Genomic DNA, 12,313 nt, shown 5'->3' on the forward strand with positions numbered 1-12,313 from the left:
TCCACAGGATCTGCTTAGTCCCCTGGGCATGGGGGCAGGGAGTGAGGAGAGGCCACAGCAGAAGCTCTTCCTTCTATAGAGCTAGGAATGAGACTAGGGAATGGACTTGGAGGAATGGAGGGAGAGGTGAAGATCTGCAGTTGCCTGTGTTTCCCCAGGGAGTGCCTACTGGAGGTAGGGCCTGGGATAAAGTAGAGTTTGGGGAGGGAGGCTCGGAGGGGAAGATAAGTGGGGTCCTCTGGAGATGGGGCAGATGGAAGGAAGGCCTCCCTCAGCAGGTAGTCTGTGGTGAGTCTGGGGGATTGGATTTGGAAGAGCAGAGGAAGAAGTGAAGATCTACAGGTAGCCTACCTGCTTCCTGGCTGGAGTCATTATTTGATAGTTTTTAAAGCACCCTTACATGAAGTTTAAAAGAATTTTTAAAATGAAACCCATTGCTGTTATTGAATTACAACGCTGCTTTGAACTTTCCCGTCTACAGGTTAAATTTCCACCTCAGATATACTATAAAATTTTTACTCACAGACATGTTGAAGATCTGTGTGCTAATAGCCCTAGAGACTACACAAAGCTCCAAGCAAAATGCACATCTCATAATAAAGATGATCCACCTCCGGTTGAGGACCACAGTGGCTGGTACCGTCGTGTAGAGAACAATGGCTGGAGGCCTGTTTCCCAAAGAGTAAGCAAATGGAAATTGTAGTGGTTTTTATTTTATATATTTAGAAATTAATCTTGTTTTTGAAAGTTAATCTCCAATTTTAATAATCATAATTTTAATTTAGTTGAAAATTTGCTTAACTTAGCTATTCTGGATTGTTAAAGAAGATAAATTGTTATCCTTAGAATTATTTGAATTATTTTGTGTGTGTATAAGTGATATGTATGTAAGCATGGGTGATTATGTACTCCAGTGTGCATGTAGACAACTTACAGAGTTGGCGCTCTCCTTCACACCCAGGTTGTCAGGTTTGAGTGGTGTTCTCACACAGTAAGCCATCTCATTGACTCCTTAGCTTATTTTTTTCAACATAATAATTTTTTATTGGTTCTCTGGGAATTTCATATCATGCACCCCAATCCCACTCATTTTCCAGTCCTTCCATATCTGCCCTCCACCCCTGTAACCTCCCCACTCAAACAAAAATTAAAATAAAAAAACAAACAAAAACAACATCTTGCAGACCCCTCTGGGCAACAACCTGCTTCCCTATCAACATCAGCCTTCTCTCACACCCATCACGGCTGTCTCATCTCCAGTTCTGCCTCTCAGGTACCACTCCGCTCCTCCATCTTCTCTACTTCTCCATCACATATTCATCTGTTGTAGTGGCATTGGGAGCTGCAGTGTATCACGCAGTAGACCCTTTTGAATAAACAGCTTTACTTGCCAGTGTTCACTGCAATGAGTCATTGGTTTAGTTCAAGACCTCGGGCTTCTGCTATACCATCAATACTGGACCCTCACCAAGACTCCTCTCCAATATCCTGTTGTTGACCCAGTCATGGAGATCCTGTGGCTATGGTTCCACAGGACCAGCCCCTTCACGTGTTCCAGCATCTCATAGATGGGGTAGATGCTGGTGTGGGCCAATTCAAAGCCCTGGATCTGTGCCTGGGTGGTAGCAGAGTTGGTCAGCCCAGGCCTCCACAGACCCAGCTCTCCTGCACCTTGTGGCTGGCTAGGGATGGAGCCAACTCAGCATGGCCCTTGGACATCAACATGGTTTAAGGTGGCATCCCCAACCACAGACATCTGCATGGCCTTTGTCAGTCCCCATGGGCATCAACACAGATACTGTCCACATCAGGACCATGGGTGCAGATATGGCCAGGGGTGGCAGCATGGGGTGGACATCCTATGGACCCAGGTGGCAGCTCAGGCCACTCACATTAGCCTGGTTCTCACTGCCGTCATGCCTCCAGTTCTGTTTCTTTCCACAGCACACACACTGCTCCACTTCTCTCTCTCTCCTATTCACCACGTAGATTCCATCATGAGTCAGTGAGCAGGCTTCTCTTATGTTTATTTTTAATAATCAGGTTTGAAACTAGGCCATTTTTATTTTCTCTCTGCTAACCATATCCTCAAAACACAGATTATAGGATGTGGTATGCCTATATACCAAATGTCTAAATGTTTGAAATGTTTAAAATGATCAAGGTGTGAATCTACTCATTCAGTACTTTATTATATGCCTATCGTGTGCTAGGCATAATTCTAGCCATTAAGAATGCAGTGGTAAGAAGACACAGCTCCTTCTCTCTCAGAGGATGCTTGTACCTAGAAAAAAGCCAAGTAGGCAGGATGCTTTAGTGCAGTACAGTAAGTGGTTAAACAGGGCAAACCATTGTGAGATACAGCAATCATTACCTAGTGATTGTATTGTGGGAAGCAAGGATAAATTGGACTTGGGAACACAAACAACCAGCTAGGAGGACATGCCATTCAAAGAAGGCACAGTTTGGGACATAGTAGAGGTACTTCTCCTTTCTGAGTGGATATAACCCTTGAGGGTTAGTCATGAAAAGCCAGTAGTGCTAGGAGGGGCTAGGTATGTTCAGGTGAGATGAGCAGATATGCTTAGGTTTACTATTCATTCATTTCACTGGGTACTGAAGGAATGCCTCAGTAGTTTGTCAATGTTGCTAGAACAGGTACTTCTGAAACTATCTGTTGCCCATAACTTAATTAGAACTCCCTTGAAAAGGCCTGTCTTCTGTTCTGCTCTTCTCTTGCACATTCCCACCGACACAAAGTTCTTGTCTATAGAGAGTTCTTCACAATCAGTATTTTAATTCTGTCATCTCCACCCCGCCATAGTTTTGGATACCACTTGAAAGTCAAGTGTTGGAGAGCACAAAGCAAACTGAATTTCATTTCTCTAAACTGAAGAGAAAGCAAGACATGGAAAAGAAAAGAAAAATTAAAAAGATAGAATGGATGAGGCAAATGTAAGTAGATGATGACTTGGTCTTATTAAAGAAACAGAAGGTATTTTTGAGAAAAGTTGGATAACTTGCCCTACTTAATTTTTAATTTTAAGGCTTACAAGGCAACTGCAATCAAAACATTGTAACCAGCACACAGTTGACTGGGACAGACCATAGGACTGAGAAATAGAACCCCCTACACACTGTTCGTTGTTTTTTTAAAAGCAAAGGGCATGGTTTATTCTCTGCTACTGTGAGAAGATGATCTGGCCACAGCAACTTAGGGGAGGGAAGGGTTTATTTCAGCTCACAGGTTACAGTCCATCACTGAGGGAAGCCAGGGCAGGAGGTCATGCACCACTTGAAACAGAAAATGTGGAATAATGCTGCTTGCTGGCTCATCCTTAGCTAGCTTTCTTATGCAGCCCAGCACCATCTACCCAGAATGGAGCTGACCAGGCAAGCTGGGTCTTCCTACATCAACTGACAGTCAAGACAACCCCCCACAGACCTACCAATAGGCCAATCTGGTCTGCACAATTAAAGGAGACTAGGACACTGCACAGGGAAATGCATTTAGAAAATACACTGCCCTTTCACCTGCCATGCAGGCCTTCTTTGAGCATTTCCTGTAGGACAGGTCTGGTGACGAGGTGACAAGTTCCCTTGGTTCTTGTCTCAGAAAGTCCTTATTCATCTTAATGACCTTTGTTGAAATTGTCTAACTCATGGCATCCTCAAGTGCTTGGATTACAGGCATGAGCTATCACACAGGGCTTTATGTGTGTCACATTCTTTCAGGGCCTTTGGGCCTCTGTGCCTGCACATCCACATCTTTCCCCAGGCTAGAGACATTTCATGGGCAAGGTTCTGTGTCTTCCCACTTCTTGTCATCTTGTACTGACTCAGAATTTTTCAACAGTGCCACTGTGTCTTAGAGCTTTTCTTCACTCTTTTTTTCCATCTAAGATATTACAAAAGATCTCTCTTTCTCTTCCTATTTTTCTCCTGATTTAATGTAATGGTGAAGCTATCAACTGCATGATTAATTTGAATGAGTGAATTCCTTACTTGTAAATATTGTTTCATTATCTGTATCTGCTAAAAGTTTCATTTAGAAATTTCCCCAGTTTTGTTGAATTTTCTGTAATTCTCCTGTATCTCACGGAGTTTCCTTAAGTTTGTAAGAACACTTAATAGGCATTTAATTAGTATACTTTTCTTTTGAAGTCTGTGGCTAGAGTTCACATTGGAAGCATCATGTTAACTTTGTTTTCTCCATACTTCTGTGTCCACACCTGGTGGATTAGTTGGGCTAACTTTATAAACTGGCTTTGGGAGTAAAAGGTCATCTCCTGAATGTGTCTCTTTGAATGTTGGCCTGGCAAAGGACACTGGCTTTGTTTCCAGTTGTCTGTGGAAACAAACTACTTCCCCTGCTATCGTGGTAGCTTCTGGCTACCCACCATGTTGGGTGGCAGTATGGTGCCACCCAAATGAGGAGCATAGGGGGATTACTCTCTCCTCAAGCACTCTGGGGACAAAGCATCATTTATGTCCCTTCACTACAGGGCAGGTCTTCCCTAGGCATTTCTTGTAGCTCAGACCTAGTAATGATGGCAAAGTCTGCTGATAATACTACATCTGTCTTCTCAATGGATTTTTGTGTTCTATGTTCTTGCCAAGGACTACTAATATCTCCCTATTTGTGTTTGGTGGGAACCTTAAAATAGTATCAGACAGAAGGAGGGTGTGCTCACAGTCAAATGCTGGTGGTTCCCATTCTTACTTCCATGATCTTGAACAATTCCTTGACTTCCCCAAATCTCAATTCTTTTTTTTTTTTTCTTTTTTGGTTTTTCAAGACATGTTTCTCTATAGCTTTGGAGGCTATCCTGGAACTCGCTTTGTAGACCAGGCTGGCCTCGAACTCACAGAGATCCACCTGCCTCTGCCTCCCGAGTGCTGGGATTACAGGCGTGTGCCACCACCACCCAGCTTTCAATTCTTTATATAAGGAAGCAGAAACAACCACCACAAATAGCTGTCTTTTAAAAGAAAAAATGGGAAAATTATGCAATGTATCTGACACAAAGATGTAGAGACCTCCTTTCTCTTTCTAACCGCCATTAGCCTCATGATGTTGTAGAAGTTACCCGATTCCTCCTGGACTTAGTTCTTCATCTATAAAACAAGAAGCTGGCTTTGTCTCTAAGAGTCTTCTACCCAGAATGTAATTCAGATTTTTCTGTCATGAAACTTAGGGCAGGTGAATAAGTGCAGTCTCACTTATTAAAGGTTAGTGATTAAACCATTCCAGGAAGAGTCTACCACATGGGTCTTAGTTCAGAAGGATACAGAACAAAAGCTTGACTTAACTTGTAATGTTAGTATAGAGACACCACCACCCATCAGTGTGTTTACTTCTGATCAGTTATTGCAGAGGATGTGTACCAGTTCTTTTCCTTTATTTAGGTACTACCTGGGCAGCCTGGAGGCCAAGGCGACAGATCAGGAAACTCTAGGCCTAATTCACAAAGCAACAAAAGGGCTAATCAGGAGCATTGAAGATGGAGGGGTCGATTCTGTGATGGAATGGGAAGTGGACGAAGTGCTGAATTGGACAAACACACTCAACTTTGATGAGTGAGTCCAGAGCCATCATAGGGGGACAAAGTCCTGTATTTTTCCTTTGTAAAATTTCCCGTTTCCAGGTTGAACCTTGGGGTTACGAACACAACCTTTAAAACCAGTACTATTTGTCTAGACAGAAAAGGGAAAAACTGGGTTTGAGAAAGTTATAGTAAGGCAGAAGAATGCATTACAACAGCTGTGTCTAACTGACTCTACTGTTCCACTTTGAGATTCAGAAACAAGGCTAAGACCATAAGATTAATTATGCAAAGATTATGTAAAGAAATAGTTCCAATCTATATGACCTACTTTTTCTAGATATTAAAAAACTGTATCAGTAACATAAATGGCCATTGAAAAGTATTTTTAGAATTTTGTGCGGTGAGAATTTAGGCTGCTCAATACAGTCATAAGGTAAATGCCAGTTGAAGGCACAGTGTGGGGACTTCAGATGACCAGCGTGCCTAAAAACAAGTGTTGGCAGTGCCGAGAGTGGAGCCTCTCTATGTGGCTGGCAAGAACGTGCCATGGTTCCGCCACTTTGGGAAATGGCTGGTAACTTCTCAAGTGTTGCTCTATAATCCAGCCATTTCACTCCAAAGTGTGTACAAGGAAAAATGAAAATATCAGTCCACACGAAACCTAGCCCCAATGTTCACAGAACATTTTACAATGAGGAAAAAACTTAGAAGCAATCCCAATGTCCATCAGTTGATGGTTAGGCAAGTCAAGCTTAGTACATCCACAGAATGTAGTATTACTCCGCAGTAGAACAGTGAAATTCTGGTATGTATCATGATGTCAATGAAATTGTCAAGTGAAAACAGCATAATTATAAATGTGATATATGCAGAATAAAGAAATTTAGGGACGACATATATTAGTAGTGGTTACCTGGGGCTGTGGAATTGGGATTGCATGGAGGTCATAGCTATGGGATGTTGAGTGTCTTCTGGGTGTGATGATAATGTTTGAAAATTGACTGTGGTGAAGAATGCACAACTCTGAATATACTAACCATCTCTGAACCATACACTTCACCTGAGTGGATTAGACAGCCAATGAATTACAGCTCAGTCAAGCTGTTAAATGTGTAACTCAGCTACAAGGAACGTGGATAGTGCATGGGCAAAGAGAAGAATTCTAAGGAGGGTAAAGAAAAGGAAGACATTAGACAGAGGGGAGAAAAGGGGACAGGGAATTGAAGTGTCAGTCATTGGCAGAACATGAGAAAGGGACCAGGGCAAGTAGAAGGTGACAAAGGGAAACTCCCCATTGTTCAGAGAGACCTTTGTCATCACATCTGAGGAGATGCTGGCATAGGCAAGCCCCTGCGCTGCCTGTCACTCCTGTGAGATTCTGTGTGGAGTGGGATGAGTTGGCCTTGATTTGAAATGCTGAGAGTAACTGAAGAACCACTTTTTTTTTTCTTAAACGTTTCCAAATTATGTACTCCTTTCCATTCATTCCAGTCAAGTCTATAAAAAGCCAAGTGTTTTCACTGAACCCTGACAAGAACTTAGGGTGAGGTGAGTGATGACTGGGAATATACTAGTCATGCTTCTGACCACAGGCACAATTATCTGATGCAGAATGAGGCTTTGCAGCAGCTTGATCCTAGGCAGGGACAAGTAGCTACTTCCCTTGGCTTTTATGGCATCCAGTCTCCATTCTTATTCTCTTTATTTACAACTGGTTTAATGACACATTCTGTGAGAAAAAAAATGAAGCTGTCATTTCTCCCTCCAGGAAAATTGGTAAGTAAGAAAGACCTTCAAAAATCTGGACAATTACAGATGAATTTTAAAGGCCTTATTACTTTATTTTGAGACAAGGTCTTACCATGTCACCCCGGCTTTCCTGGAACTCAGAGATCTGATCTGTTTGTCTCCAGAGTGCTGGAATTAAAAGTGTGTGCCACCATGGCCGGCAGGTTCCATTTCAACCTCTTGTAACTTCTTGTCCTGGAGATTGTCTTATAAGCATGTGTGAGTACGAGGTGGTAAAGTCATGGAAATCAAACACTGAGACTAGTGAAGATGTCACCAATAAGTATGTGTTAATTAACTAATTTATTATTTAGTAATAGGTCAATTTAATGCCCATATAATATATTGCAGGTATATTGCTAAATGGAAAGAAACTGCTACAAGTAACTCTTCAGCTAACTTAAAAGGTAGGTGATTTGTGTGTGTGTGTGTGTGTGTGTGTGTGTGTGTGTGTGTGTGTGTGAGTATTTTGCTGCCAGGTAAGTGTACCACATGCCTGGTGCCTGTGGAGGCAGGCAGAGGATATCAGACCCCCTGGAACTGGAGTTACAGACAGTTGTGTGCCAACATATGGGTGCTGGGAACTGAACATGGGTCCTTTGGAAGAACAGCCAATACTCTCAACCACTAAGCCATCTCTCCAGTCCAAGGTTGGTGGCTTTTAGCAATACTTATGGAAAAATCTGTATGGGTGTAAACAATATTCTTCACATCTATACATGTATCTAACCTTTCATTATTCTGAAGCATATGTGTCTGCACATGTGGATATAAATAACTCTGTCAGGTCATTTCTATCTTTATATGTAGGACTGTCATTTGGAAAATAGGTTTTCTATTTTATTTAAGGTTGGATAAAAAAGTTGCATACCTCATGGTTTCAGTAATGATCTCCAGTGAGCAAACTTAATTTGACAAAGTGAATGCCTCCAAATTTGCTGGAAATGTTTTTTAAGTCTATGCCACTACTGCCCTTCTGGTAACTGCACACTGAAAACTATCATGTTGCCACAGAAATACCAGTGACTCTGACATAGCTGTCTTCGGGTCTCTATTCTGTGATAAACCCCAGGACCAAAAGCAACTTGGGGAGGAAAGGCCTCTTTCACTTAGACTACCACATTACAGTCATCCAAGAAGTCAGGGCAAGGACTGATGCCGAGGCCATGGAGGGCTGCTGCTGCTGCCTGGCTTGCTCTCCATGGCTTGCTCAGCCTGCATTCTTATCCTACCCAGGACCATCTGCCCAGGGGTGGCAATGCCCACAAGAGGTGGGCCCTCCATCACCCATCACTGGTCAAAGCAATAGTTCAGGCTTGCTTACAGGCCAGTCTTACAGAGGCATTTCTCAACTAGGAGTCTTTCTGCCCGCGTCTATGACTGTCAAGTTGACAAAACCAACCAGCACAATAGCCAAAGACTGGTTACCTGTGATCAGAGTGTAGCTTTGCTACCTTCTATGAGAAGCAGTCAGGTGGAGAGGTTAGACTGTGGAGCCTGGGTTTGAGTTCTTGTGCTGCTGTTGTGACACACACAGCAAGCTTAGAATAGTGCGTGACACTTAACAGAAATTAGGCTGCTGCCCAGCACGTATTACCTCATCAATATGAGCTATCATTTTTATTAGGTGTTCGCTTGCTCCCACCTCACTGCTACCCCTCAAATCCAATTTGTGATTGCCTTTCCTAACTTCTTCAGTGGTTTCTGTTCTGATATTCCCCACGTCCATTTTACACACAACAGATAATGTGAACTCTTAGCAATTACAATGGAGAATGAACTTAACTTGACTTTTGAGACAAATATATGAAACGAGTTCCATTATCTGCATTTTCTGAGGAAGGAGAGATGCTATGACTAGCTGAAGGTCAGTCTGTGTTAGGATTTGAACTGCAGCAGGTTAAGAATTCGCAGCTGAAACACTGTCACATAGTCTGCTGCCTCAAATACAGTTCTCCACATACAAAACTCAGCTGGCCATGGCCTCTGGCTTTACCTACATGAACATGTTCCACTTCTCACTCAAACTCTTCATTTTTCAAACCCCATGCCTGTTCCTCAAACAAGCAGTTTTTGCGTAGGGGATTAATGGAGTCAATGCTGATCTATTAGGTTGGCTTCTATGGTGTGATCTCAGTAGTTCAGCAATGGCTGCCTCAGAACAGCCTGTGGTTGCTCACTCCATGGGCACTGGATGCATCAACTGCGCTGAAAGCTGGGAGGGCCCCTGGAAAGCTGCTAGTCTGAAAGGATGCAGAAACAGCACAGATGAACGTGCCATTAAAGTGAAGGCAAGCAGGCAGAGCAAGCCCTTGCTCTCCATCTTCTTTGATTTGGGTTGCCACCGAAAGGTGCCACCCATATTGAGGGGGGGGAGGGCCTTCCCACTTCAATTAACCTGATCAAGTAAATTCCTCATGAGGTTGCTAGCCTTTTAGCTGATTCCAGATTGAGTCAAGTTGACAGCCAAGTCTAATGATTACAATGGCCTTCTATAGAACAATTTTGGTAACTCTATTTATAGTAAAGGGCAAGGAGGTTAAAGCTTTGCTACAGAAATCCCAAGTACACACATAAGTGGTTTACTGGTAGATAAAAGAACATAAATGGCAGGTGCAAAAAAGGAAACAATATAAATGACTAAGTTCTGAGAGGTTATGGTAAAAAGATATGTTCCTTCCAGCTATGATACAATAAGGGTAAGTGAAAATGATCTTAAATATTGAAGAAAGATGGTGTCATTGGGAGAATGTGTGCTACCCTTCAAGAAGCTAGGGAAAGCCAGGTACTCGAGGGAGGCAGGCATATCTCTGAGTTCAAGACCAGCCTGATCAACATAGTAAGTTCCGAGGACAGCCAGGGTTACATAATAGAAAGACCCTGTCTCAAAAACACAAAACAGAGACAGGGTGTGTATGTATGTACATGGGGGTCAGGTAGGGTGGGTTTCCATAACAGATCCATAGAGGGAAAAGGTAGTTCATTTGGGAATATAGAAATGACTATAGTTAATTACCAAGCACTTACTTTCAAACACTATGGACCATCTCATTTAACTCACAAAACCAGGAAGGGTCTGGGGAATGGCTTAGTAGGTAAGACCACTTGCTATGCAAGCTTAAAGACCCTACCACAAGAAAGGCCAGACACAGCCTGTGGATACCTGGAACCTCAGTATTAGGGAATAGACACACATGGATCCCAGGTGTTCTGTGCTCAGTGAGAGATCCTGACTCAAGACAATAAGGCAGCGTGATGGAAAGGTCACCTCACAACATCCTCTGGCCTTCTTTGTGTATACACACACCATGAGGCAGGTGCTACCGTGACCCTAAATTTTACAGATGAAGACTTGGACTTACAGAACATAAATAAGTGCCCCCAAACTATACAGGTAGTTATTAGGAGGTCACACCTAGAAGCTGGGCCACATAGCGACCTATGTAGAGCTGGACAATGCTTCAAACAGAATGAACAGAAGATCAGAGCACTATGAGTTTCTGTTAAACAGCAATACGGACGGACATGTGCTCCAAGTGTGAAAGAACAGACTACAGGGCAGGGCACTGTTCTAACCATCTGTCATTTCTCTCTAGATGTCAGGCTTGAAAGAATACAGAAAAGCCTAGTTGGCACCTATGGAGATGGGCCACAGACATCGATGGAAGAACCATATGAGAATAATTATTATGAAAATACTTACGTGAAACGGCCGTTCACTAGCTTAACACCGAATTCCATGTTTTGAATGAAACCATAAAGGACTTCCTTTTCTGAGCAAATGGCCCTTCAAGTGCATTTTCAGTTAAAGTCAAGAGACTGTGTATTCTGACTACAATGACTTGTGTATATATTATTTACTCCTAATTAAGGAAGACTAAAGAAATACTACACTGGACAGTGTATAGTACTTCCTGGTATTCTGATAAATTGTAGTCTGACAATCACATTTAAAATATTTATTTAGGTATTAAAAAAGCTCCAAACACAGTTTGCTTTTAGTACAGTTGCTCAGGGCAGACTCATTCACTGTACACACCAAGTCCAAATGCCCCTCACTTGTTTTTTTCCTGAACTGTCCACTGAAGCATTTTTTAAATTATGCACAGGTAACAATTTACACATTTCTGGGGAACAGTGTATTTCACAACATGTACGCAATGTGTACCAATCAAATCGGGGTAGTCACATTTCAGTCTCTTTTAGTTTGGTGCCTTTGGCTGAATGGCGCTGCGGTAAATGTAGGAGCACACGGATTTCTTTAGCACACTCCTTTCCTCTAGCTATACACCCAGACGTGTATACATTGCTGGATCGAATAGTAGTTTGGCGTTGAGTTTTTGGAGTAACCTCAACTCCTCTCCATAATGACTATCCTAATTTACTTTCCCCCATCAGTATATAAAGGATTCCTTTCCCTGAATTTTTTTTTTTTTTTGGTTTTGGTTTTTTGAGATAGGGTTTCTCTGTGTAGTTTTGGTGCCTGTTCTGGATCTCACTCTGTAGACCAGGCTGGCCTCAAACTCACAGAGATCAGCCTGCCTCTGCCTCCCGAGTGCTGGGATTAAAGGCGCCACCACCATTCGGCCTTTCCCCATATTTTTGACATTTTTTCCCCATATTTTTGACACACATCTTTTTTTTGGTTTTTGAGAAGAGTATGATGGCATCTTGTGGTTTTGATGACTTTCAATGTTTTTAAATTTTTTATGTATTATTTATTTATTGGTGTTTTTAGTTTTGTTTTTGTTTTTGTTTGAGACAGGGTTTCTCTGTCTCCAGGCAGGCCTTGAACTCAGAGATCGACCTGCCTCTGGCTCCTTAGTGTTGGGATTGAAGGAGTGCTTCACCACTACCCAGCTCTTTTTTTTTGCCAGAGTTGAGGACCAAACCCAGGACCTTGCACTTACTAGGCAAGCGCTCTACCACCAGCTCTTATATATTCTTGATATTAACACTTTACAGATAAATAGTTG

The 12,313-nt window shown here is 42.5% G+C and overlaps 1 protein-coding gene across 1 annotated transcript in view; it reads left to right on the top strand.

Moving 5' to 3' along the window:
- C7H11orf65 (chromosome 7 C11orf65 homolog) overlaps positions 1-11,792 on the top strand; it is a 30,483-nt gene extending 18,691 nt beyond the window's left edge. The window contains exons 6-10 of the mRNA XM_036193610.1: positions 482-682; positions 2,825-2,955; positions 5,410-5,580; positions 7,689-7,744; positions 10,934-11,792. Of these exons, the coding sequence (XP_036049503.1) occupies positions 482-682; positions 2,825-2,955; positions 5,410-5,580; positions 7,689-7,744; positions 10,934-11,085 (711 nt within the window). The 3' untranslated portion in view covers positions 11,086-11,792. The remainder of the gene's footprint in view (positions 1-481; positions 683-2,824; positions 2,956-5,409; positions 5,581-7,688; positions 7,745-10,933) is intronic.
- Positions 11,793-12,313: the final 521 nt, after the last annotated feature.

Source organism: Onychomys torridus, chromosome 7 (assembly GCF_903995425.1).
Source record: "Onychomys torridus chromosome 7, mOncTor1.1, whole genome shotgun sequence".
NCBI classification, from domain to species: Eukaryota; Metazoa; Chordata; class Mammalia; order Rodentia; family Cricetidae; genus Onychomys; species Onychomys torridus.